General features: G+C 43.3%; 1 protein-coding gene across 2 annotated transcripts in view; it reads right to left on the bottom strand.

Annotated features, from left to right (window-relative positions):
- The window catches only part of ATF6 (activating transcription factor 6), a 71,631-nt gene that overhangs the window by 4,269 nt on the left and 39,464 nt on the right, over window positions 1–27,898 (bottom strand). For both annotated transcript variants that reach the window (XM_085068367.1, XM_085068368.1), the window contains exon 15: window positions 13,314–13,398. In XM_085068367.1, coding sequence (XP_084924493.1) covers window positions 13,314–13,398 — 85 coding nt within the window. The remainder of the gene's footprint in view (window positions 1–13,313; window positions 13,399–27,898) is intronic.

Below are 27,898 nucleotides of genomic sequence, written 5' to 3'. Positions count from 1 at the left end.
GGAATGGCTCAACACCCACTACAGGCATTTCCAGCAGCCTTTCTCATTACCATTAGCTCCAAACTGACACAGAACAGGAGGTAGGATGCTCCCCAAAGCCAGCAGTTACTGCTTGATGCTGCTGCCAGGCACCTGGACCAGCTTTGGTGCAAGGAGGGGTCTGAAAGTGGTGCCAGCCCCGGGACAGCTGGCTCATCCCGGCCCAGGGAGGGGCTGATGCTCTCTGAGCACCCACGTGATGGTCTCAGCACAACACAGGCAAACGTGACCTGAGTGCAGCTGGCACAATCCCCTGCTTGGGAAGACTAGCTCACTGTCATTGCAAAAAATGATTCCATCTTGAGCGCAATGCCATTAAACTGCTTCATGATCTGGATGAGGAATAGAGAGCACACTTATAAGATTTCTGGAAGATGCTAAACTGGAGAGATTTCAACCACCTTGGAGTGGCTAGATTGGATGAGACTGCAGCTTTGATAAAAGGGGGAAGCTGTCCAAAATCTTCAGAATTCATTTCAACACGGCCAGAGCTGGAAAACATGAGTAAAAATGGGGCTGGGCAAAAGTACTACAGAAAAACCATGAGGACTGCAGAGGAACACTGTAGATAAGCCAGCAGAATGACAGGTCTAGAAACAACAGCCCGAGAAACATATTCAAGAGAAACATATTTAACTTTGACCAAGTTTCTAATGATAATGAAATACAAGCCTTGGATTAAAGTACCTTGGGGAGATGAGAGGATCTCCATGACTGAGAGTTTGTAAGGGAAGACTGGATGACCTTTCCTTTCCTTCCTGCCCATCCAGCCCTCAGGTACCTGACCCTTGCTCCACACAGACACTTGCAGTGGCTCCTGGTCCCACCAAGCACAGCACCCCTCCCAGGGAGGCACAGGTAGCAGGGTGTCTGTGAAACAGGACTGACAGTCCCAGGCTGCTGCCTGCTGCTCGTGCGCTGGCTGGAAGGTCAGCACTGCCAATGTGCATTACACAGGGTTGCCTAACAGCCCAGACCAACACTGACACTGAGCGATTTCTAAAGTTTATTGTCTTCAGTTACCTATGACTGATGTTTTGTGGGATTACGTAAGTGAAAACACAGGAACGGATCTCCTGTAGAGGTGTCTGGATTTATAAATAGATTTATTGCTCCTCTTTGAAGTTCAGAACATACAGTTTCTCACACAGTGCAGACTCAGGCTTAAGAAGCCATCCTTGCTGGGCCAAGAGCCTGTGCTGCAGTTAATTATTTGTTAACAGGTTTAAAAGCTGTGCTTCAGATGATTGACTATTCCAAATTAATAGCAAAGGTAATTGTGCCAAGCGTTGCTGCTCTGACTGCACTTTCCCAAAGAGCCTTGCTGGCTCTTGTGGGCTGTACCAAATTCCCAGCACGAGCCTGGTCTAGCGAACAGAAACCTAATTCCCAGTGCTGCTCTCCTCCTAAAAACAATCATGTTGCAAGATCTAACAGATGAAAGCTGAAGTCTGTGGTCCAAACCAAAACCAAATAAGGCTTGAGGGTACTAACTACTGTTACAAATTACTGAGGATGATGGAAGATTGTCTGCATATTTGAAGCACTAGACTTTCAAAACTGTCTTATTGGAAAGGCCATAAACCCAAAGTGCTCCTTCTCCCCTTAGTAGCACTGACATCCATCAATCAGTTGGCTGTCTGTGAGATTGAGCACGTACTGCTATAGGAGATGCTGTCTCAGAGAAAGGCAGAAGATGGGTAAAGGGCTTGAAAGGCAGGCAATGAAATTTTTGTTCCTCAGTTAGTCAGAACAAATGGTGATGTCAACTGTCTCTCTAGACTTCAGCTTTACACGTATCATCAGGTTGTTTGGCCCTATGGACACATCTATCTTACAGCAGATGTCATTCTGATAATTTATCCTTTCCTACTTACATACATCTTCCCCAAAAAGCTTTGCAGCAGCAAAATGTTTGTTGTGAAAACTGGTGTCTGCAGAGAAACTGAAACAGAGCTCCCCTGAAAGGCAACCTGAGCTTGCTGGACTGTTTCAAGGCTGTAAATAAACACCATGGAAAAGCTCTACAGCTTTCTGAACATACACTCATGCCATAGGTACATTTATAGAGCCTTATTCTACCAGAACAGCCATGAATTTTACACTGCTGTGGGCAATGTCCCAGTGGAATACCAAAACAATAGTCTGTGGAACCAATACAGTATCATTCAGTGACATCCTCACTCCTCAGACTCCTTTCTAAGGCCTCAATTGCCTCTGAAGCAGATAACCCATGTACCTACTGGCTGGTTTCTTAGTAGGTGACTTGTAAAATGGTCAGAACTTGCCTGGCTCTGTATCTACTGTGCTCACTGAACACTTAGGGTACTCCCAGCCACAGAGATCTGGACTATATGTAAGGTACAGGGAGGAAAATCCCTTGCCCCATCCTCATTTTAACTACACATCTTTGTCAGTAAGGCCAGAGAATCATTCCCTCCTCATGGACAACAGCAGAGGGTGAATTTGCTGTCAATGGAACCAGTTTAATTGATGCCAAAAGAGGAGCCAGCGAATCATCCCTGTGTAAGGTGATCCAAATCCACCAACTCTCTGAAAGTCATCTTTGCTGAACAGCTCCCCACACTCTTTATACTTCTAAAGGGAAAGTTATCAGTCTGTGTCATTGTTAATTTACACTTGGAACCCCTTCTGCAGGGCCATTTCTCACACCAGCAGGAACCACAGCAGCTTTCAAAGAGCCCCCAGACGTGTTCCAGCACCTGGGTGCTTTGTGTGAGCTGTGCCAAGCTGACAATGTGAAAGTTTAGGTTTAAGAATGATTTAGCCCCAAATTACCCAAGCAGTTTTTACTGTAACCTGCCCTGGCCTAAATCAAGAGCTTTTGTTTAGGGTAGCAGGGTTCAGAAAGCACAAGCTTCAGGAGATGAAGGCACCAGCTGCACTCTGGCATTGGCCTGCTGAAGGGCTGCAGCTGTCCCCACACATAACTCAGGGGGCTTCTCTGCATTGTCACTTCTGCAATCTCCCATCTCATCTCCCTGGAGAAGCCCTGACTGTCCTACCCAGCACATCTGGACAATGTTTCCATCTGAAGGGTTGGTATACACTACCAAATAAGTATATAAATGAAGCAGTGTTACAGACTAAAAATACGCTCACTGCTACGACGCAGCAGGATTCCTAAAACATTTACAGACTGGCTTGTTAGACAAGATTATTTGAGGCAAGGGAGAAAGTTATAGTGTGACCCAAATAACTTCCCTTTTTAAAAGCAAATTCCCACTTGGAACTATTTCCAAACAGAGTGGTTGCAATGGTGTCACCTCTGTGAACTCAGCTGTCCTCAGTCCCTGACGTAGGTTAAGCGAAATCCCAGGCATTTCTGTCCCCAGGTCTCCTACCACCTCTCAAAACGTGAGCCAGGCATTTCTAGGAGTACAGAAACAGGGGCCACAATCTGAAACACTGGATCCACATCATCAAACTCACCTTGGGAAGCCATGAGCTGACAGCAAAGAGAGGGTCTCTGTCCAAGTCTCATCTATTGGAGCAGTGGCATCAGGGAGATCCAAGGGAGATATATACAGGCATGAGAGGTAAGCAAGAGAACTGCAGGAAACAAGCACTCTGTGGCCTCTGAAGTAAACAATGGAGCCACAAGAGAGATTTGCACTGGCTGTGGGTGAGAAGCATCACCTGTCCTTAGCTTACACCACTGTGTGATTTTTGGAAGAAGTCAGCAGCACCTGTGAGCAGCACCTGTGGCCAATCTGTACCAGATGGTGTTTGGCAGCACCTGGTCTACACTGGGATGTCTCAGGGAGAGGGAAGGAAAGTTGGCTCTTCCCAGGGACCATTTCTCACTGGATTGCCCACCTCCCTTTCCAATTTTCTTTCATGCTGCAATCACTTCCTTCTAAGAGAAAGAACATGAGCTACAGAGGAGATGGCCCAGCATGGACTTGGTGTGATGGCTCTTGTTTTGGAGAGGGAGCCAATGGTCATCTCAGGAAGGGAAGATCAGAATCACCAGTGTTGATCCTCGCAGGCACTTCATTTAAAACTCCCTCAGACAGACTATTTCTCGGAAAAATCGAGACATTTTTGACAGCTCTGGCTGTGCATATGTATGTTGTTGGCAGCACAGCATTGCTGCAGGATGACCATATTGAAAATCTAACCAGCTGTGACAATGCTAATGACAAGAGGCAAAAACCCGAAGAAAAAACAAAGACAAGGGTCAAAGGAGTTCTGCTGCACAGAAAACTCTTGGGAGTGAAGGAAAGAGGTTGGAGGAAGAGTAATGCTCTTAGTCAGAACCATCCCATGCCCACTTGGGAGGCACTAAAAGGATAAACAAACTTCCCACACTGCCTGCAAACCCAGACATACTCACTTTACAAGACATAAAACTGCTCACAGGAGAGTAGCCTGGAAAGGCATTCCAGTAAAGGCTTCTTTCAAGAACCAGGGCTGGAGGGCTTGTCCCAGGACAAGGACACTGCTCCCTGTGAGTGCAGCAGTGAGGGACTGGGAGCCAAAGCATCTCCCCAGCACAGACCTGTGTGTGAGCCTACTGCTAACAACTCCACTGCAAAATGAGACCCTCTGCTTCCACCTTTTAGAGAGACAATAATTCATGAGTGGGCCTTCCCTCTTGCCTCACAAAAGCTTGCTTCCTTATAGCAGTCTCAAAGAACTACCTTTTTCCAAGTTTTTTGAACACTCATGTGGGTTAATGTGCTGAAGAGACTACCCTTATCCTCAGCATCCTCCCTCTGGGGCCTCCAATGGAGCACTGAAGTAGGACTTTCCTCTGCAGGAGCTGTGCTCTCTTCCCTATCTGTAGCATGTGCCAGGACACACTCAATTCTCACAGATTCTGCCAACTATGTGCAAAACTGAGACTTCAACTGAAGCCATTTTTTAAAAGTTTGCTTTGTCACCTGCCATTCTCTTGATATTTATAGAGCCCCAGTGGTTACACCAGCACAGGAACACTTTACTCCTTCCTTCAGCAGTGCTGACTTCCACTTTAAGTGGAAGCTCCTTTACACCTTGGTCCTCCACAGGCACTAGAGATTCCCTGGCAGGCTTCCTCTGAAAAATATTTTTATTATTTTTTTTAATGCCTCAGGCATGCTGTTCCTCAGTATCTTTTTCTGGCTTGACTTCTTATGGTTTGACATTTAGTCTGCCAGAAATTATCCTCTTTTTTTTTCCCTATTCCCTCATTAGGTTACAATGTCTATTGTTTAAAAGATATCTTCTTACTTCTATGAATTGCCTTTAATGTGTTACTTAAGCCCATTGGATTTTTAGCGTTCTTTTAAAGATTTTTGCAGTGAGCTTTTAATCTTTAATCAAACTTCATTTGCCAGCATTTTATCCCACTTGTTTTTCCTCTAATGTTTTCCTATTTTATTAAGCCCTTACCTTTGAACTGTGGCATTTCAGGTTGCAGGCACTTGCTGATAAAATTAATTTAACTACTGGACCTAATTTTTATTTTCAAGAGGCAGAATCACATCTTCATTGACGTGGAGCTTGCCTATCACCCAATATCACTTGTATCCTGTGTTAAAGTGTTTTTAAGACTGAAGGCTGGTGAGAGCCTGTATTCCCTTACAGTTGAAATGTCTTTACAGTTTGGATGGTATCCAAAGAGTGAGCCGAATTTTCCACCTGTCTCGCTTGGATACATAAAGTTACCTCATTTATTTAGATACTGCAATCAGCTCCTGCTCATAGAGGAGTATTTTTAACACCATCTTCTGTCTGTGTGGGGTGAGCACTCTCCTCCACATGAGCTTCTGTGATTCAATGCATTTGTCAGTTAATTATGAAAGTACTGCAGAGCCTGTCTGAGCGCAGCATGCTAATATAAAGAGAGACGGCCCTTGCAAACATTTCTGTCTCCCAGCTACAGCAACGGGAGATTTACAGCTTTAATGTAGGAGTCCTGCCCTAAAACAGGGGTGCCTCCTTTCCCAGGGAAAGGGCAGCTGGGGCTGGCAGTCATTTCTTCACCCACGTTGACCCAGAAGTTGTTTGTGCTGTACAAGGGATATGGCACAGCCTCTTCCTCTGGAGTTACTGCAGAGTAAGGCAGGATGGAGGGAGATGGTTTAGTCAATGAAGTGATGAATGACCAAAAATGTTCTTCAGGTGCTCAGGATGTATTTTGCAAATACTTTCCAAGCCCAGAAGATGCCCAGGAAGCACTCCAGGAAGCACCAGGGGGCTGTATGAAGAGGGGAGGAAGCTGCAGTGTAGAGGACAGACTGAGGAGCAGGGAAAAGCCACCCAGCCCTGCTGGCAGGAGTCTCCTTAGAGACTGTGACCCAAACACTGAAACAGGCCCTCTCAGACTGCTGTGTTTTCACCAGTCTCTAGGTCTACTCCAGTGATGTCCTCAAGACAGAACTCATAAATGTGAACCTCCTCTACCAGCTCTGTTGCAGCTTTTGATGTTTTTACAGGGTGAGCTCATTATGGATAATTACACTTCAGATCACTGCAGAAATAAAGAGCTACCAGAGTTGGCCCGTGGATCACAAACATAAAACTGTTTGCCACCTATAATTTCACACCAAGAGGAATTATATAATCTTGCATTTACAACATTTGAAGATATATTAAGGCAGATTGGCTGGGTTGGAGGCTAGAATTACGACATGCTGCACGCAGCACAACGTAGCCAGGATGGTGATGGTAACCTCACAGACTGGGGTGAAAGCTCTCTCTTTGCTTTGCAGCACAGCTCTCACCACAGGGCTCTTTGTGAAGCTTGGGAGAGCACATCTCCACAGCAGCATCAACATCCAGGGCTAACAAATATCCAGGAGACACAGACACACTCAGTTCAAACCAATTCTGCAACTCCACACTGGCATCCGTGCTGCCAGCCTGTGTCACGGGTTTCTCTTTAATTATACTTTGTGAATTTTATAGAAGTGTGTCACTTGTATGGAAAAACCAATCTGCTGTAGTAACTTGCCACTGGCATTGGAAATACTAAGCATGAAGTCTAATTAATTTGTGAGTAATTCTCTACCCCCTTCATGAATGGTGCGTTCCCAACAAAATGCCATCTGCAGCAGTTATCCTGTCTGCACAGGGAACACCAGTCACACTGGGGCTTGGCCTGCTCTAGCAAAACCCATGAGATCCTCTTTTTCTGTATTAATTAAGGGGCAAAAAGGCACTGAAGATCCTCTGAAATAACCTTCCTGTTATTTCGAATGCATAAAAATAGATTACTCATTTAGCAATTTAGGTAAACAGCTCGTTATGAAAAGTCATTAGGGAATAAGCCTTCATGATTTCATTTCTTGATCGTTTCCTGTCTAAATAAATAAACATGAACTCAAGTGACACAGATTCCATTACTTTTGTGCACAGATTCTTGAATGATTTCTTTCATATTTTTTTTAACAATTTAATCTCTTCCTTTCTGTCAAAGACAACATATTAACAAACACGGCTGGGGAGAGCGAAGTCTTTCAGAGATAACAAATGCTGTTGAAAACTCCTATTGAAGATTCAATCTAGGCAATGATCAATTCTGATTCAAAGAAATGTCGGAAAGTTTGAGGGAGTATTCTGTTTTGATAAAGTGTACTTCTATATCACTTTGAGAAGAGAACAGAAATGAGAATAGTAACATCTTACAACATTACCTAAATCTGTTGTTAAAATTCCTTGTTCTACCATCATTTCAATCCCGACCTCTGCAGCACAGCTTTACATGAACATGGGAGCAGAAGTACATCTCCAACATTAGCTAATCCTCCTAATTACAGGAGAACCACAGTAACCTGACATGCAGCTTGTCCATGGCTGCACACAGGAGACTGCAGACTGTCCCCCTTCCTCAGTCCAGGCTCAGTAATCCGCTGTTGCAGTGAGGTCTAGCCGATAGCTAACCACAGCTCTGATTTTGCCCTCCTCAGACTTCACCAAACTACTTTTATTCCTCAACTGGCAGCTCAAGAAGCAGAGGAGTGGCAGTTTCAAAATGATTTACAGCATTGGAGACATTCTCAGATTTATTTCCCTACATCCTGCTTTAGAGAACTTGATGGGTTCTCAGTGACTTTCCTGAAAAATCTTAGCAGCCATACTCTCACATCTAAGTTATAATCCCACGTACACAATTTCCAGAGCTTTCATACACTAGTTTGTAAGACTGTGCAAGAGGGAAGTATCTCTACAGTTCATGCTTGTGGAGCCAAGAGATGTGTCCTCCATAGCTGGTGGAGCTGTATGAGCTGCTCAGCCTGGTGCCAAGGGCACTAACATTTGGCTTTTAAGCACAAGGAGGACAACAAAGGACAACAGCTATAGATAGCAGGGGCCATCACCCCCCTGGAAACCATTCTAAAGCTATCCAGTGAGAGAGAGGCTTCCCAAAATGTCTAACAGTAACCTCCAGGGAAGGCAGTTGCTGTTCAGTCAGATATGTATTGTTTTAGACCTTCTTCAATGACTGACTGGGAATTCTACTTCTTGCTCTGCAAAAACGGAAATGGCATCTTTTGTTTGCTTGACCCTGAAAGGCAGAGGAAGTTGAAGACTTTATTTATTCAACCCTAAGACATGGGAACTTACAGACCATTGTCACTTCCCAAAGAGCTTTTGTTTTTATTTTCCTCCTCAGCCTGTGTGGGTTCTGTTTGCCCTAGAGATTTTTCACAGACAGTTTGCTACCAGCCTTGGACATCTGTGAGTTGCTTGCACATGGCTGTCACTTGAAAGGAGGTTCTTTGTAGCAGCTTGCAAATGCTGCTTGATGACAGAAATTGCTCCAGTTTTGATCAAAAAGCCATACCACCAGATTTGTTTTCCACCTTTTTAATTCAAATGTGTGTTATTTCAGAGCACTTTTGAAGTCTGTTACATCAGTATGATGATGGATGGCAAGAAGGGAAGCTGAGGGAAGTGGTCACGATCAGAAGTTGGCCAACACAACAGAGCACGTGGGTTTTGCAAAAGTCATCATTCCATTCCATTTGTGCCTTTACGTTATTTAGCTGTTGGATTTCATGACAAAAAGCAACCCTTAAGAGAACAGGGTGTTTTAAGGGCCTATCCAGAAACACTGAGGTTATCAAGGGTCAAGCATGCAAACAGCTGTCTCAAAGGCAGACTGAAGACAAGCCCCACTTGGCTACATCAGACTAAGGGCCTATCCAGAATATTTGTAAAAAATGCAAAACTCTCTCTGTCACAGTTGCCAGTTCCAAGAAAACGAGCCTCAGAATTCACCAGGGGCTTTCTCATCAGGTCTCTCTCTTGTTCTGGCTGAGAGTGCAGACACCAACCCGCAATTTAGAGAGAGCAAATGAAGGAAGGACTTTCACACATAGGGAACTGTTTTGCACAGGGATCCTAAGAAGAAAAAGGGCCTTTTTGGTCTTTGTGCTGCTGCTAAGGCCATACTCCTGGTGAGTACACACCTGCACAGACACACAGAGCTGTTCCTACCACCAGCAAGTGCAAGCTGTGAGAGTCCCTCACCTAATCCTGGGGATAACTGCATTCCTAAAAGAGCCTTATTGGGCCAAATGTTGAACTGGATCTCTGACACTGACAGTCTGTAGGCATGCTGTCACTTCTGTGTGCTGCAGAGAGCAGTCCTGCTGGGCTGTGCAGAGCTGCAGGCATTCTGCAGACACAAAAGGCTTGTGCTCAGGGTGGGAAGAGTGGCTCAGCTATGCTGTTCTCTATAGGTTACTTGGATCCAAAGACTGATGCTGGAACCCACTGCATTTTTTACAGCAGTTAAATAAATAGAGGGCTAATGGCAGATGGTTTCACTTAAACTTCAAGAAAGGCACCGCCTATATGTCAATTTGGAATTGGTGTAATGAGCCAACAACATTTTGAATTACAATAAAAGCAAATTTAGGAATGAAACCTACTGGAGACTTAACTGGTCTCAAGTGCATAGTTAGATTTCTAAAATAATAGCTGCAATCCAGCATAACAAACATGACTTGCTTGAAAACAAAAGTCTGAGTTTAACTGTAGATTGCAGTTTGTTTTCATTCCCATGAGAAACTGCAACATATTTCTTCTTGGAATAACTTCTCAGGAAGGCACATCAATGGTGCCTCCAAAACCATGTAGAGCAGGACTAGGACTACCTAATTCTGCTTTTTTCCCTTCAGGCTTATCAATGCTGAGGTCCTTAGTACCATCAGGCAGATTTTCTGTGAGTACTACATATGTCCACAAATGCTGGGGCTTTGATATTTGGCAGAGGCAGGTCAAAATTGGGCATGGCTGGCTGCAGGGGCCAAGGGGAGAGCTGTACCATGGGATAGCAGCCAGCAGGGACATGGCAGAAGGGCAAAGGGCCAACAGAGAATCTGGGGAGGCAGAAAAGGAAAAGCTGCCAGCAAGCATTGACTGTGAACTGGGGGATGGCCCAGCAAGCTTGGAAAGGAGCTATGACCAGGGGGGAAGAAGGAAAGGAGAGTAAGAGGGGGAGGACTAGCATGTACCAATGTGTAACAAGTTCCTACACTTAAAAAAAATACACTTAAACATATTTAACATATGTTAATATATTAAACATACTTAAATAGGCAAATATATTTCTGTGCACCTGCCCAGTGAGGATCTGGCTCTATCCTCCTGCTCACAGAGGGGTTTGGGTGATTCAGGCTGACTGCTGAGTAGGCGCACACTGCACAGTGTTACAAGGGAATGGTTATTCTTACTCCTTTCCAACATACAGCAATTGAATACTTGAAAGCAAGCTTTCATCTTGAAAATCAATAACATACTGCTATTGCCATATACAAAACCTTCTCTTAACTTCCATCTTATTGATTGCACACACATGCATGTACACATCTATCACAAGACTGTCTGCTGAGGTTTGCCATTGTCTGCTGAGATTTGCCACTACTTCACAGCAACAGGACTGCCACTTTCCTCCCAGAAAAACTCCTCAGGCTGTAACCTTGACTCTGCTCTGTACCCTGGAGAAAACTGCCAGATCAGTGTTGCAGAACCATGTCATGAACCTCCATGCAGAGCCATGTAGGATAACAATGGACAACTCATTGTCCATACTTGTTCTCTGCCCCTGCAGCCAGTGCTGGGAATGGCTCAAGCCAGCTAAAGCCATTCTCTAGCAGATGTCAGAAGGCACCAAAACAATCAAAGTGTGATCAGAAAAGGGTAACTGTCCTGAAGGGAAAAGACTGTCCAAGTAGTTCAAAGGGTTGGTTCTCAACTGCAGTGTCAGCTGTTTCATCTTTGGAAACAGTATCATGAGTAAACTTTAGTACACAGAAAAGACCCGGCAGAAGCAAGTGGTGAAGTTCTGAAACCTTCTCAAAACAAAGACCCCTTTGCTTGCATTCCTGTCATCTCCTCTGCCAGGGCTGTGGCAGCAGAAAATGAAGGGCAAGAAGTCTCTTCTTGCTCAGAGATCTGTCTGAGGCACAAGGAAAGAGGGGATGAGCTCTTTCACTGAAATTTTTGCCAATTTCTCCAAAGGAGACTCGTCCTTTTCCAGCAGCCAACTCTCTGCAGGTGCACAAATAATTCAGGTGGGCTTAAAGGAAGAGCAGACAGCTGGAAGGAAAGCTTTGTTGTCAGCAAACTTCCAGATGCTTGTGCAGGACGTATTCAGTCCCCACGGAGGCAGAACAGGGTGGAGAAGCAATACTCTCAAAGGAGAGAAATGGGTTCTTCTCCAGGCAGAACATTTTAGGGAATCATTTCCTCCAGGTTATCAATAGTCAAAATAGAAATCAAGCCAAGTTACCTACTGGCTCTTGTGTGCCTTGTAACTTCTTTCCTAACACCTGGCTGGGTGTCACAAAGGAATCCATGTTTGATGCTGTTGTTTACTGAATGCTATTCTTGTGTCTCATCTGTTTCGACATCTCTGCCCAAATCCCTAGACATTTTTTTTATTTCCTGGACTATGCTGATGTTCCAAAGAAAAATCCTGAAGAACTGATGAAAATATAATTTCACAATGTTTCATTTTTAATGAAGGATAAGAGTTGTCACTGGATTCTGGTGCATATTTTCCAAATTATATTTACTCCAACAAATGAAAAGCTATTTCAAGTAAAACAGGACTCAGTAAAATGTTAAGAAGAAATCCTTTGTAATTTAGAAATAGTGTTTGCACTTCAAGTGATAAAGTGCCCGCTTGCATGTGATAATTCAGGACACCCAGAAAAGGATTCTTGTAATAAATATAAGAAGAGAGTTTCAGGCAGATAAATGCCAAAAATAATTCTGATACATCTAATAAAAATTCCCCTAGGGGCAGCTGTACAGATTATCACACTCGGCTGTACTGCATGGGAAAGTGCAATTATCAAAATGCCGAAAGCCTGAACTGATTCTTTTTCTCTTAGTTTATGGAAATTCGCATCATCAGATAATGTTTTCGGCATGCTGGGATTTAACAATAACATTTGGGTTTATGATTCACATGTACTGTAAAACACAGATGTCTTAAAAAAGATTATGCAGTTATTCAGAAAATAAAGTTTATGCTGTTCCAGAGTTCTCAATGCATTTGATGAGCGTGGCAGTGACCCTGTGCCCCAAACATGTTCTAACTTGGCAATTCCTCACGATCTGAATTAATGATATATTTGTGCAAGTCATGTCCTGTCTCTCATGTGGGACTGAAATGCTGATCCAGAACATTTCTGTGCACTAATCAGCCTGTGCCCCAGTGCAAAGCTGTTTTCTCCGCTGTCCTGCAGCACTGTAACGTGATGATTATTAATCCTGACCATGCAGTGCTGAGAGGTCCCACTCACACTGAGAGTTGTATAATAGCGTGGTAAACAGCTGAGGAAGGCTAGGGAAGGCAGTCAGCATCCTAACAAACCAGCAAGGCCAAGGAATTTGCCCTGCTAAGCAGGCGTAGGAGGAACCCAAACGAGGAGATGAGGACAGTCTCCATGGGCTCTTTAAGCACCAAGTCAGAGAAGTTAAATCCCATTCATGTAACCCTTCATCTGCTGGGTACAAATCTCCAGGACTGGAGGGCACCCTCCCTGTCCTTGAAGGAACCAGAATGAGATGCTGCAGAACTGCTGGCCAAGTGCCCCACCTCTCCTCACAGTCTGGGTGATCAGCCAGGGGTGATTTGCCAGCTCCAATGGGAACCCTGGCAACTAAACCCCAGTAATGACCACTTTGACTTCTTACAAAGCTGCAATGACAGACATTTGGCCTAAACTTGCTTACCACGTAAGAGTCAGGCACATCTCTTTGAAACTCTTCTCTTATCGTTCTCTTTCTTCTTTTGGACTTACCATTGATGTTTACAGCTGGCAGCACTATAGACATCTTTGGTCTCCTGGTCTTGTTATGTGTGGTGGCTGGCAGTAACAGGTGGTCCTGGAAAAAAGCAGAAGAGATGTGTTAAATCTACTCTCAAAGCAGAGAGCTGGGAAAATGCCTTTCCATTTTCTCTTACTGGCATTCCACACTGAACTGTTTACAACAGCTCAGAAAATTCATATTGTTGAGGGAGTCTTCCAAAAGTCACAGCAATTGCTCATGCTGTGTAACCAAGAAGAAATGCCCATTGCATGCAGCAGAATATGAAAAAGCCTTGATCATGTGGAAAGAGATGGAAACTACTATTAGGCCCTCATTCAACAGAGTGCTTATGTATATGATTAAAGTAATTTAACTTGACTTCAATGATATTTAAACATGTGGTTAAGGACCTTGCTGAATTGAAGGTCTGACTTGCAGAGCTGTTTAGTTTTTATGTAAGTTATCTTGATGTCTCTGTCAAGCTCTACACCACCACATGCCTCCTGCAGCAGGACTGCACTGGTCAGAGCTGGGATGGGGTGTGAAACACGAGCTCTGCTGACAAAACCCTTCATCAGCTGGGTACAAATCTCCAGGACTGGAGGGCCAGGGACGCTGGATGGTAGAACTGTGAGCTTATCTCTACTGGGTGCTGCTGGAAGGCAGCAGTGCTCAAACTGACCACCCTGGCTCTGACCGTGGAAGCTACACCTGCAGGAAATACTCTGGATATATGGACCTGGCCTGCAAGGGAAAATTTAGCCTTTCTTCGGGGTTCTCTTGCTGTTGTTGAACTCAAGCTGCTCAACTTGCTGCCTGGAAAAACATGGTTCTTCCCTTATCAGCAGAACTTAAAAGCTCTGGTCCAGGCATCTCTCATATTATTAAGAAAGTCTCATGCTCTCCTTTCATGCTTTCCCATGCTTCTCCCATACAAACATCTCATACTTTTGGGCAAGGTTATCTTCTTGGCAGACTGAATTAGACTTCCTTCAGGACACATTAATTTTTTAATGTCAGGGTAACTGTATTTTTGCCATTTTAATATATAAACACTACATGGTTATATGTAAGATTCAGGGAACTGAGTTACATGCAAAGCTAGGTGTTAAATATACCAAGATATTCTGCAGATACATTGCAGGAATACCACTCTCTTTCTCTTTTTTCCCCATCAAAAATTTTCCCCCGCAGAACATCAAATGACTGACCATGAGAAGAAAACATTACTTAAATAAATGTCTGCAAAAGCCATCTTGGTACAAAAATTATAAAACCACTCTGGTATAATTCTCAGATCACATATGTAATTCCCATTTCACTTTTGAACCACTAAAGATTAAGACAACATTCACTAAGACAATGAACCTTCCATTAAAACTGCTCTTGAAATCCAACATTCCCAAAGGAACAGGCCAAAGATAAGATGTCCATTAAATTACATTTTGTAACAATGCCCTTGTCATGATTTCATTACTATTTTTAGCAGAGCTTAAAAATGCTGATACTGTTGGTTTTTTTTTCCTTTTTCAATGCTTCTGAGAGTCCATCATTACCCACCAAACCACAAGTACTGCACAGATGATCACCTGAGAATCATTATAAGTAGCAACTGCTTTTTGCTAACCTATCTGAAGATCAGTGCATTAATTTATGCTGCATTATAATGGCACCTTTATTTACTGTAAGTATAAATTGTATTAAGAACTACCACAAGGACTTCACAGCTGTATTCGAATGTGCTTTGGAGTTGCTGCACAACCTCCCAGTGACTCAACACCCACTCTGGAGAAGACAGACAAACAAAAAGCTCTAAACCCAGACTGACACCAGGAGCTAATGTGCAAGATGCACAGATTGTCTGGAAGCTGCCCATCTATAAAGAGATGTTTTTTAAAATCTGGAATTAGGGAAATTTATCCATCTCCCTAATCATCTTTATCTTTCATACGGAGGAGTATCCCTCTGACAATCAGTGCAAACTTACAAAGTTTCCTAACTACCCTCATTCTACATTGAAGTCAAAGGGTATGATGCAGAATATCAGATATTTTGACCACAGCTAGCCACCCACAACGTTCTCAAGCCCAAAAGACTTAAAGTAGTCCAAATCTTTTATTTGAAAGCAATGCATAATTATTTCTATGTCACAGAAATGAGTGTAGAGATTAGTGATTTGGAAGAAATTAGACATTTAGAAACATTGCTTGAATGCATTTCTAAATTGTCCTATGCCATTCTGAAGGATGCTGAATTGCATCCCAGAGGGGGGTGTGACACTATTACTCATCCCTAATTTTAAGCAGTGGACAAAAAAAACCCCCTAAATTAAAATACTGTTTGTGATATTAACACATGGTAGAAAGCTGAAAATGAATAGAAGCAAATTTTGCAAGTCAGCATCTGGCTCAGGAGCATGAGTGTCAACCAGAGGCAGAATAAATCAGAGCTATTACCCAACAACAGATGGCTCTGGCTTGCACCAGGAGCTGCACTTAGAGGACAGTTTAAATAGACTAAGCAGACCTGGACTGCTGGCAGAATGACTGGAAAAATATCAGCCTGGAAAGAATATTTCAAATGAGACCCTTGCTTCAGCATTCTCATTTTGCTTTTGATCATCTCTTCAGTTCTGTGATACTGAAGCCAGATGAGATGGACAGATAGACAGACAGAGATACTAAAAATCCAGCCATGAATACATTACCTTAATTCAGGAAGTCTCAACAACACATGGAACTGCAATAAGGATTCTGAGGTTTCTAGCATATCAGATCAGTGTTATCAGAATTCTAGCAGGGATTAAGCTTTAGAGCCTCATGTATCTCTAACCCCCACAGCCAAATGGCACTGGAAATCCTGTTCCACTGTGCTAGAATATTCCAAAAGTCCTGCTGCTCCTGCAGCTTCAGCCTCAGTCTCATGACATGTGGTTTGGTACTCAAAGTCCCTCCTACCTAGTGCATGAAAATAGGCAGGCATTTAAGCTTTCATTTAAAAAAATTGTATTAACTCTTATAGTTAAAGGACATAAACAAAACATCATGACTGCATACCACGAAGTTTCATTAAACAGAGAAAAAAATGCTAGTCATAGGTCTCTTTGATTTCATTTTGTTTCTTAAACTATCATCACTTCATAAGCTGGAGTCTTAGCTTTTAAATTAATACAACTGGCACTATTGCTTGTTTTGGTTTTTGCAATGCATGTCCCAGCAGCCACAGCATCTCCCTGGGAGCAGCCCTGCACCTCCTCCATCCCTGTCTCAGTGTGTGACAGAAACACATAGGAATTAATCCTCGCAGTATGCCCATGATGGAGGAAAATATTACAGGGGATGTTTGGAGGAGAGGTGCAGGCATTTGAGGGAAGCCCATGTGACACGGGACACAAAGGAGCGGATTTCCAGCCCCGCAAGGCTCTGCACTCTCAGCATGAGCTGTCTTTCCTCCTATCCCAGAGGTTACTATCTGTCAAATCAATTCCCCCAGATTTTTCTTACCTTCTTAGTTGTTGTGCTTAGGTATGGATAAGTATTTTTCAAAAGGCTTTTCTGGGGTCTTAATTAACAACCCTTGATTTCGATGTGCTTTGTTAGAACATATTTAGCACATCTGCCCGTGTGAACACTGCTGGTCATGCTGCTGCAGGGCAGGCCAAGCCTCTGACCCTTCCCAGTGCCTTGGAGCTTGTACCCTGCACAGTACAGATGTGATCCATGCGGGAGCCAAGGCTCCAGGAACACAGCCCCCAGCCCACTTCCCACAAAGACTTTGTCAAGATGTCCCAACGAGCCCTGCTCTTCATTAAGAGATCCATCTCTGACAAACCAAGGATAACCTTTGCAAAAACAAATGACATTTGTTGCTTTACAGCAATAAAAGCTCCGAGGAGACTGGATTAAAATACCAAAGGAAAACTTTAATGTGCTGTTCTGGTAATTTGCCTTGACGAGGAGATTTGATCTTTACCAGTGCCTTGGAGACCAGCTCTGTGCTAGAATATCGCAACCAGCAAAGGCAGCTGCCAGAGCAGAGGGGGCAAACGGAGCCAGGCGCCTCGGTGTGCCAAAGGGCACTCTGTCCAGCAGCTTCCCAAGGCTTCTTACAGCAAACAAACACTGGAGCTGGGCATTTTTTCATCTCTGTTTATGACTACGAAGTCTCCCAGGGAATTGTGTGCCTCAACCTCTTCCAGCCTGAATCTTCCTGCTGTGATTCTAGGACCACATTACAGCCACTGCCAAGCCAGGCAGAGGAGCTCCCCACATCCCATTGAAATGCCATTTTTCTTTAATGGCACTACTGCTGGTAGTGTTCAACACCTCCTGACAGCTTAAAAGCTTAGCTGACCACACCTAGTGGTCTTAAGATGGAGCAGATGGACAGCAAGTGCTTTTTGCATCATACAAAAATTGTGCACCAAATCCATGCATTGTCTTTCAAACCTATTTTTTCTGAACATCTTCGGGGATTTTGAGTCAATGACATGACATGGGACCTTCTTTGCAGGTATGCTTTTGACAGTGCAAAGAATGTGAAACAAGGATGTGCCCAAAAAAGTGCATGCCACTTCAGAGACATTCAGAGTACAAATACTCCGAGAAGCTAGACTTCTTAAGTTCCTGGGCTGACAGAGCCCATGAGCTGGCTCCTTTCCCACAAACCACAGACTTCACACTTTTTGAAAATTTCAGGATCATTGTTTCAAGCTTTCTGCTGTTGCCAGAGATGTGATGTGTCTGTCCTGCTCTCCTACACAGGCCACTGACCTGCCCCTGAGCAGCGTAACAGCCTTTGGCACACAACTCCTGGCCAAGAAATGGTACCTGAGAACTTCATTCTCAGGGATCCAGGGCTGGATTTCAGCAGCTCTCCAAATACAAAAGGAGGCTTTTCTCCAGGAAAGAGAATACAGTGTAGTCAGGGCCAAGGGGCTGATTCTCATCTGCCCCAGCAGTTCCCAACACTACAAAGCACAAGGCACACATCAGGGTATAAATGGGAGTCAGGTCTTGGCATTTCTTGTTTCCTCTGCCAGTTCAAAAAGGACGTGTATGAAAGTTTACAAATTTGTAGAGGAAATGGCTGTATAATTGCATTATTGATTCATTTGGGTGATGGCAACCATATGGTGCCCTGAGGTTACACCACACTGGATGCAGCACTGGTCCATCTGAAGATGCCAGAAGTTCCTGAAACATTGCCTTTGCTATCAGTGGATGTTAAACAGGCAGAAACTGCAGAGGGGAGGGTGCCTCTGGAAATATTTCTGACCCTTACATCTGAAAAGCATGGGGATGGTTTTGAGAACACAAAAAAGAGAGTAAACCAATTAAAACCTCTACACAAAGTCTGACTCATAGCCACCACTCTTGCTCATCATACCATGAACTTAATAAAGCTGACTTGTTTTTAAAGCTGATGTGTTGAGTTTTGTTGTTTGGTTGGTTTCTGAGGTTTTTTATTTAAGGTAGACCTTAGAAATCCAAGATTTACTCACCTCATCATGGATCCTTTACAGGGAATCCATGACATGGCAAGATGAGCATGGAAGAGGTTGAAAGATGGGATAATGACTGCAAGGAACCCACAGAAAACCCACAATAAAATTTCACAAGGTATCAGCCTCTCTGCACCAGCTCTTGGCAGCACACCCTGAGAGCCCCCAGAAGCTTTACCACTTTGAGTTTAACAATAACCATTTAACTTGATTTGCAATTGTACCAGTTCTACCTATATTAACTTTGATGTTAGCCAGCACATACTAACACAGTTTGATTTTGCAGCACACTTACAGGAGAGAGTTTGTAATTGAGAATTCAACTCAAAACCCTTAATCATAGCATCTAATTACTTTTCTACTTTTTAAGCCTGTTTTGAGGGATGGGGGAAGGTTGTCCCAGAACAAGAAAACTCCAAAAAACGGTGGGAATAGAGATTCTTTTTCTGCTTTTATTTTTGCCAAAATTGCTCCTTTTCCCTCTAGTGCTGTTCCAATCCCTGTATTTCTGTGCACAGGTGGTTTTAAAGGCCAATATTCTGCACACAGTGATGGAATGAAGTGATGAGATATGATTTTTATTTAAGTGTTTTACCAGAAATAGCTCAATCCCACAGTCAATAAAATGTCCTGTAGCGTAAGATTACACCTTTCTGCCATTCCCAGACAAATTTTTATAAATAATACCTAACTGTACTCTGGAACATTTTCTGGTCACTGTCCCTGCAGAAGAAGGAGTTGCTATCCAGTTTAGTTCCCACGTGAGAGAAGTCTTTAGTGCCTTTTACTGTAAACTGTGCTACTGCCAGATGTGATATGTCCTGGGCTCCAAAACCAAACTAACTGGAAAGCACCTCGCTGTGAGTAAGAGAGCCTTGTGAAAATCCCAGAGACCTCAGAGGAACGGAAAATTCACTCTGCCACAAGCTTCCTTTGGAGGAGTTTCCCCCACTCCCTCTAAAGGTTGTGCATGGGCAGGGCTCAGCTTTGGAGCCTTTTCTCAGTGTAAAGGAGAACCAGCAGCCAAGGATCTCTCCTGGATTAAGAACTAAAAAGGTTATGGGGACCAGTAAGGATAACAGAGAACTGCTGGGAGCTGTGTCCTTTGCAGTTCACAAACATGCAAGGGCAGTGAAGCAAGTGTCCTATAAAGGTGAAAAATATTGATACAGTATTCAGTTTTTCTATTTTCATGGCTTATAATTCCTTTATTCAACATCCAAGGCTGAAGAGGAGGAATTAAGCCTTTAGATAACACTGAAATACGCTGCTAATCAGGTATCTGCAGATTCTACCCAGGCCTGTGAGAAGGCACCATGTCTCCCTTCAGCAACTGGAACACAAGCACACTTTGAAAGACAGGCTCTTTAGCCTTCTGTCCTACTGAAACATCTATCTTCATCCTGTTAACAAAGCGACACCAGAGCTGCAAAATTACCAGCTTGTCTCAAGCTTCCCATTCCTCTGCAAATGCCTCATTCTGGAATTACTCAAGATGAGCCTGCCTCATTCCTATCCAAGCTATTTCAGTATCATTTTTGACTTGCAAGACATCCTAAATAAAGAGGCACTAAATACCATCATCCTTGCCCTGTAGATAGGGAATGCTCCAGGAAATCAGTTTGCAGTAGCTCGAATGAGGCACAGCAATGCCAGTCCAATTGCAAGGGAGAATGACACAGACACTCCATTTGGACATTATTTCTATCATAAATGTACTTTTCCTTGTAGTTTTGTCTCTTTTAATTTGAACAGGAAGGAAAAACATGTGAACAAGGAGGGCACAGGACAGAGACTGGACAGAAATCCTGCCAATTAAACTTGTCTGCAGAACTGCTTTGCAGGCCCAAAAGTAAAGAACAATGCATGCATTTGCTATGATGTAATTTTGGTTTGGCAGCAGATTAAAAAAAAATTCCTAAACGCGAAGTAAGAGGATGTGAGGGACAGAATTCTATGTTTAAGTAAACAGTTTTGGTTAAAATCATATAGGAAGGTTCTAAAGGACTTGAAAATGCTTTGATAATCTGTGTGTGTGTTATTTGTGGAAATTAGCTGAGTTTCAAAGCAAACTGCAAAAGGTATGTCTAGCTGACTTAGTTCTGTGCTTCTGTGAAGGAAAAAAAAATACCAGCTTGTACATGTGGAAAAGTTCCTCCATTATGTTTGATAAGCATCAGTTTTTCTTCTAAAGGCTCTCTCAATCAAACCAGCATCACAAAATTAAAACTGTTTGCTTCAAATTATTTGAAAATTATGCTTCTCTGCCATTTTCGGTCCTTCCCAGGGGCTATAGAAGCACAGAAATGCAGTTAATCTGTAACTCCCAGCTGAGTCTGTCAACTATCTTTGCAGATTTTACAAAGTTGTAAGACCCAAAAGGAATTAATTGTTTTATTACTACTACCCATAAAAAGAAATTCCCCTCCTTCTATAATTCACTGCAGCAGAGTTCTGCTTTTACATAGCATCTGCATGCTATTAGTTTTGCAACTGCAATCTGTAATTGCAAAAACATGTAATTTAGGTAGGGCATGTGAATCCAGTCCAGTAAAACCAAAAAGGATATAATCCAGATCCTTTGCTTCTCTCACAAAACATTAACCCAACGTTTCTATATTTGTCGGCAAGACTTCAGGTCTTCTACAGAAGACAAATCCTGGATTCCCAGAATTACTGCTCAGCTGGAGACTGCTCCAAAAAGCACACACAACTCAAACTGTAGTGGGGAATGTTACAGGCAGCAAACACCTTTTTCCTGCTGTTCTGCCTTTTGCAGCCCAGCCACACAAGCACAGAGGCAGCCAGTGCACAAAAACCATGCAGTTTCATGGGCACACTCCTCAGAGCGGAGCGTGATCTCCTCAGATCACATTCCCATGAAACAGAAGCTGCATGGGTAAAAAGAAATTTATGTCTGGCTTTCTCCAAATGCTGGATCAACGTAACACTGCGGTTCCAAATCCATTCACTAATACAGCTGTCCTCTGCTTTCTCTTCCAGCTGACTTCAAAGGACAGTGAAGCACTAGAACACTTTGATCTCGCTTTGTGGTGAGATCTCCATCCTGAGAGCTCTTCAGAGCCCACTTGACAATGCCATAGCCAACCTCACTCACTGTCAGCAACAGCCTTCCTCCACACAAGAGGCTGGACCAGAGGGCATTTCCAAGATCCATAAGGACCTGGTCTCAAAATTTGGCAGTCTGTCAGGACCATACTTCTACCTTACCTTTTTCCTGTCTTGCTAACTTGCAGACCTCTCGTGAAAAGACAATGAAAAAGACGCTGATAGCCATCAGGGTTACACAGCTATCAAACACAGCAGTCAGGGTAAATATACCTGAGAAAAGTTCAGGAATAGCTACACAAGTCCAGGAAAGGTCACCTGGCCTGTGATTGAATGCTCTTCTGGAAGAACAGTTTCATTTCAAAGCAGGAGAAAGGACGCTTTCTTACAGAGCAAAAATGCCCTGTATTTTTATACATATGCAGGCAGCTGGGAATGCAAGAGAACTTTCAAATCCTAACCAGAAACAACTGTTAAGCAGAGCCAAGACTTCAATCTTTTTTAAATCAAGGCAATTAATTTGATCACAGTGTGTTCACTTCTACAACCCACATGGCACAAGATCCAGCCCTGATCTGAAATTACTGTCTTCTTGCCTTCTGCAGCAACAGAAATAATTGAAATCTCCCATTCAAGCTCCACACTATGTAAGACAGCTGCAAGCCAAGGAGATCACTTGCAGTTTTCAATGCAGCAGACTCGTCATCCTGGAGAGCTCAGGTAAAGAAGCTGAGACAGTCAGAATTTGGACACAAGATGCAGGATTCAATCTGAAGGGCAACTTTTAATTAAATGGACCCAAACATATTCCCATGCAAAGAGCAATTATATATATTACTTGTGCACAGGTGAATATACATTGAGAATTTTGGATACAAAAACTACTAGACTGCAAAACTTCATTTTACAGAAGCTGCTAATTATTCTAAAAAGTGTGACTGGTCCATCATGTGGTACAACAGGACCCAACTGTTGAGCAGCCCAAAAACTAAGAATGCACAGACACCTTCTTGAATTGAACACCTGGGATCTACCTGAAAACATATTTTAATGTCTGCACAAAGAGCATTCATGTCCTTTGCAGCCAGGATATCAGGTTCTGGCTTCAGATCTGGATCTGGATTCAGATTTGGTTTGAGGGAATAAAATGACAACTGCAGCTTACATCTCACAGTCAGTGTGACTTTCTCCCTTTCCTGATCCATCCACTGATTTGTGATTGTTGCCAGCTTGCTGGAAATATATTTACTGGGGAGGGTAAGCAAACAAACTGAAAGCAAGGCGAATGACAGGAGAGAATAAAGTCTGAATTAAATTCAGACGAAACCCAGTGGGAGCCAAACTCAGGGTGCTCCTCTCCATTCTCCCTGCTGGGACAGCCACAGCTTGCTGCTGTTTGCCCTTGAATGCCTGTCCTGGTTTCAACTGGGAGAGAGTTAATTTTCCTCTTAGCAGCTGGCAAAGTGCCTGTTTTGAATTCATGTAAGAATAATGTTGATAAGACATCAATGCTTTGGCTGCTGCTGAGAAGAGCTTACCCTAAATCAAGGACTTTTGGCTTTCCCATGCTCTGCCAGTGAGCAGGTGCACTGCTGGGAGCCTGGACAGTTGACCCAAACTGGACAAAGGGACATCCCACACCACAGAATGCTGTATCCAGTACACAAACTGGGGAGAACTGGCTGGGATTGCTGCTTGGGACAGGCTGGGAATCAGTCACCAGCTGGTGAACAACTGTCCTGTGTATCATTTGTTTCTCTCTCTTTTACCTTTTCATTATAATTATTACTACTTTTATTATCACACATTTTATTTCAATAATTAAACTGTTTTTATCTAACAAGGAGTAATTTTTTTCCAATTCTCCTCCCCACACGGAGTGAACAAGTGGCTGCATGGTACATATTTACTGGATGGGGTTAAACCATGTACTGCCCAAGAGCAGAGAGTGGCAGCTTGATTTTCATCTGCAGCCAAAGAGATGCCGCTTCTGAGAGCGCAGCAGATGTACAGGAAACTAGCAACAAATTTCTCCTAATTGTGGAAATTGCCTCAGTTACAGAGAAATACATCAGAGGACTGGAAAGTCTGGGTTAGAAGTGTTTGTGATCCCTCAAATTCTTGGAAAAAGCATCTGACCACAAGTTAACTTTCTGGAGATCTCCTCCTGCCCTCCATCCTTTAGCCTCATGTGCTCAGGGTAACTGAATATCTTTCCTAACCTCTATGAAGTTAACTCCTCTTCACTGAGATGGAGGTAATCACCTCCAAAGCAGTGGCAAGAAATGATGTTTTAGGTCACAGGCAGAAAGCTGTTTTATAAACACAGCAAGTACTTTTAATAAATTACCTTTGACCTGGTTTTTAAAACACAGGTCTCATTTGCACTGTCAGTACGCCCTGGGTAAAGTGGCTTTAAAAGCACCTTTTTATGGAACCTAAAGAAATGGGTGCTCTTCTCTACCAGTCTGCCATTTTCTCTCTTCTGATTTCACTGCTGAAAGTGGTTTCCACCTACTTCCACATTATGTCAAAAAGCACACCTTTATATAAACATAATTACTCACAATGCAAATGCCACTGCCAAACCCACAAGAATAAAGCAACACAAGAGATAAGGAAAGAAACACACCCAGATAACACAGAAATAAACACTCTCCTCAGTCAGCAGTTGGTTGCATTTTTGCCTGAACCCTCCAGATTAACCCAGAGCTCTGCAATGGCTCCAGCTCAGACCTGGGTGGGTCTCTGCACATCTTGGCAGCAGGGACAGGCAAAGTTCCTGGGCTGCCAATGGCTGAATGGTGGTCTGGCACACTCAGGCCATGGCTGGGGCTCCAAATCCAAGCTGCCTCCTGTTTCCCCCCAAAATGCTGGTGCACAGACAGCAAGGTTTTAACATCAGGATGCAGTGGGCTGAATCCAAATTTGATGGCAGCGTTTTAGGCTCTGCAATGTGTATTGCATTACAGCTGTTTGTAGGAAAGATGTTTCTCATTCTGCAGATCCCGGGACATCTGTATGGCTAAGGATTCATCAGCTATTAATAGCTTCTTCTAATTAAAGAGACAGTCAATATAATAATGTTAAAGAAGTTATTGCCTCTGTTACTAATAATCTCAGTTAAGAGAGTATGAAGATGAAGTTTCCTTTCTTTTTTTTGCCTATTGGTTTGTATTTACCCTGATGAGCTTACTTCTTTTCACATTTGTAGCTAAGTTTCACTTCTAAATCACAATTCTGAGTCGAGATTTTTTGCCAAACGTCTGCTCTTTTTGAATTTCTAGTCTTGCTGAGGAAGACATAAATCAGTTTTAGAAACAGAGATCATTTTATAAGGGAACAAGGACTATAAACACTTAGCATTTTCTCCTAAAAAGAGCCCCTCAAACCAAAACAAGAAAACAATCTGATGGAAAATGGTCTTAAAAGCATATACAAGGTACATGATTAACTCATACTTGGAAGCAAAAAGGACCTTGGATGCCTGACATTGAGGATTCTTCCTTAATCACCCCTAACCTACCTTAAGTGCACTTCAGAATGGCTGGGCATAGCATGAGCAATCTGATCCCCATGATCACCTAAAACAGGAAGGTTCCTTCTCCTTCCCTGCCAGCCTCTGGCAATTGTCAGACTCTCTTGAATGCGCCCTGAACTCCTCAGGCTGTTTTCCCACCAAGACAATAAAATGGCCCAAGGAGGGATCTGACCAGAGTATGCACAACCTGTCATGGACAAGAGGAACCCTCCTTTCTGGTGGTGATAAACCATGTAAATGACTCACTGCTCTTTACCCTTAAGAAGTCCTGGGATCTGCTGATGTAGTTAGGGAAGAAATCATCCGGTTTTGAGCAGTGTGAGAGTACTACAGTGCTGCACCAGCTATCACAGAAGCCACTTGTACATTGTACAGCTTGTAGAAAACAGCAGTTTCCACAGAAAAAGCTTCCTCTTGTAACAATAGCTTACTTGGATCCTGGTCTAAAGCCTGATAATGGATAAACAGAGGTATAAACTGGTGCATGAGCATCACACTCCTTGTCCATCTCGTGACTGTGCATGTGAGTAACTGCCTGTCTGCCACAGCAATTGAATTAGCAAGATCACAGGCACCAGATTAGATGAAAGAGAGGGGAAGGTCAGCTGCGGGAAGATAAAAACATGGAGGAGCTTGCTTGCACGCTACTCAGAAGACACCAGGCTATAGCTTTCAGGCTGGGCCTGTCTCTTCCTGAAGAGCAATATGTTTTCTTCTATCAGTACTTGCCAGCTCCCCACATTTAGAACATAATGGCTCAAGCAAATAGAAGCCTTTCATCTCCCCACTCAGGGTGAGATTAATTTTTTCCAGCTTCAGCTGTCTCACAGAATTGTCTGGGCTCCCTTTAAAACCTACAGAAGGAAAGGCACCTCCAGAAAGGAAATCCAGTTCACGCAATGGTAGGTGTTTGGGATAGGTGGGGAAAATTGGGAAGAGCTTTTCTGCCTCCATTAAGCAGAGAGGGAGCCTTGAGTGGTGCTTGAGAATTTGTAGTGCCTGGTAGTCTGTAAAGTAGCAACAGCAATCTGTGAAATTACTTAAGAAAGCAAGCCAAATGCGAAGAAATTAAGGAAGAAAAACAAAAGTATGAGAGGAACACTGCAAATTAAGCAAACCTAAGCCTTCATCAGTGCACTTCTCATTTCACATGTGCCACTAATTTAAACATCTAGAACTACAATAAGTGCTTTTGCCTGCAAGTATTCTAATTATGTTCATTTTGCTTGTGAAACAAGTCTCAAATTAATTTCAACATTTTCTGCAAATATCCTGCAAAGTATGGCGCAACCATATCAGAGAACCACAGAAGCTCTGTTTTCATAAATGTGGGTTTTAAAAATGAAATGCTCCATTGACAACATTTCACCAAGCCACTGAAGTTTCCAGCTTTTTTATTTCAAAATACAGTGGACTTTGAGGTCAAAGAAAGCCCTACTGGAATTCTAATAATAGAATAAAGATGTGAGGAATGATGCAGGAAAGGTTTTGGATCAGTACATACATTAGTGCTCTCTTAGACACTGAGGGTACAAATAATATGGTAAAATAACTGATTTCACTACATGGATAGCATCCATTGCATGGGCACTCTTTTAATCACCTAAACTATGTTTCCATATGAACCTCCCCTCTTTTCTTACTACTGTACTGATTTTAATTCTACACAAAAAGACTGAACCTCTTGGACTCACCACAGTTTCTGCAAAATATCAGAGGTGCTGAGCACTCTGAAGGCACCAATTCTAATCTTTTCTTCTAGCTGGAGGGCCACTCAGCTTGCCATTAATCACTTTAGTATGTGTAGTCACTACTCTCTTTATTACCCCAACTGATCAACAAAAATGCCTTATCAGGCTCTGAATGTGCAGGTCTACAGAAGAGCAAGAGCCTGGGGCTACTTCCTCCTGGTGGCTCTGCTCCCTTTCACTTCCATTCCCTCTTGCCCTCTGAACCTCTCCTGGCTCTGCAGAACTACCCCTGACCTGCACAAAGGCAACGTGAACTCCAGGCAGTCCCCAGGCTGCGGATCATTTCCCCCTCTCGCTCTGATCCCACACAGATCTGTTTGTAAGCACACCAAAAGCACACACAGCCCTGTAACAACTGCACATGCCATTACTGGGAGGGAAACCCAGAGCAGGAGCACAGCAACACATCCTCTGATGGGCCAGATTGAACACCGGGACTTCCTAGGAGCCAAGGCAGCTGCATCAAGGCTTCCTCAGGACATTTTCAAACAGAAAAAGCACCACAAGCAGAGGTGATTTGTAACAGAATCAGACAGAAAGTGCCACAGCTGAGGCACAGGGTTCAGTGTTTATTCGTCTTTTAATCCACACCAGTCTTGTTCTTAGATGCCTATTTCCTATGAGAATTAAGGTACTGGAAGTGACTTTTAAAAGCAAACAGGTAAATTCTTAATCACCAAGATTTGGAGAGACTAAGTCATAGGGTGTCAG

This window comes from Lichenostomus cassidix, chromosome 8 (assembly GCF_008360975.1).
Source record: "Lichenostomus cassidix isolate B80296 chromosome 8, HeHo_3.0, whole genome shotgun sequence".
In the NCBI taxonomy this organism is placed as follows: domain Eukaryota; kingdom Metazoa; phylum Chordata; class Aves; order Passeriformes; family Meliphagidae; genus Lichenostomus; species Lichenostomus cassidix.
Note: the sequence above shows the minus strand (reverse complement) of the source record. Positions and strands in the feature narration are given on the sequence as shown.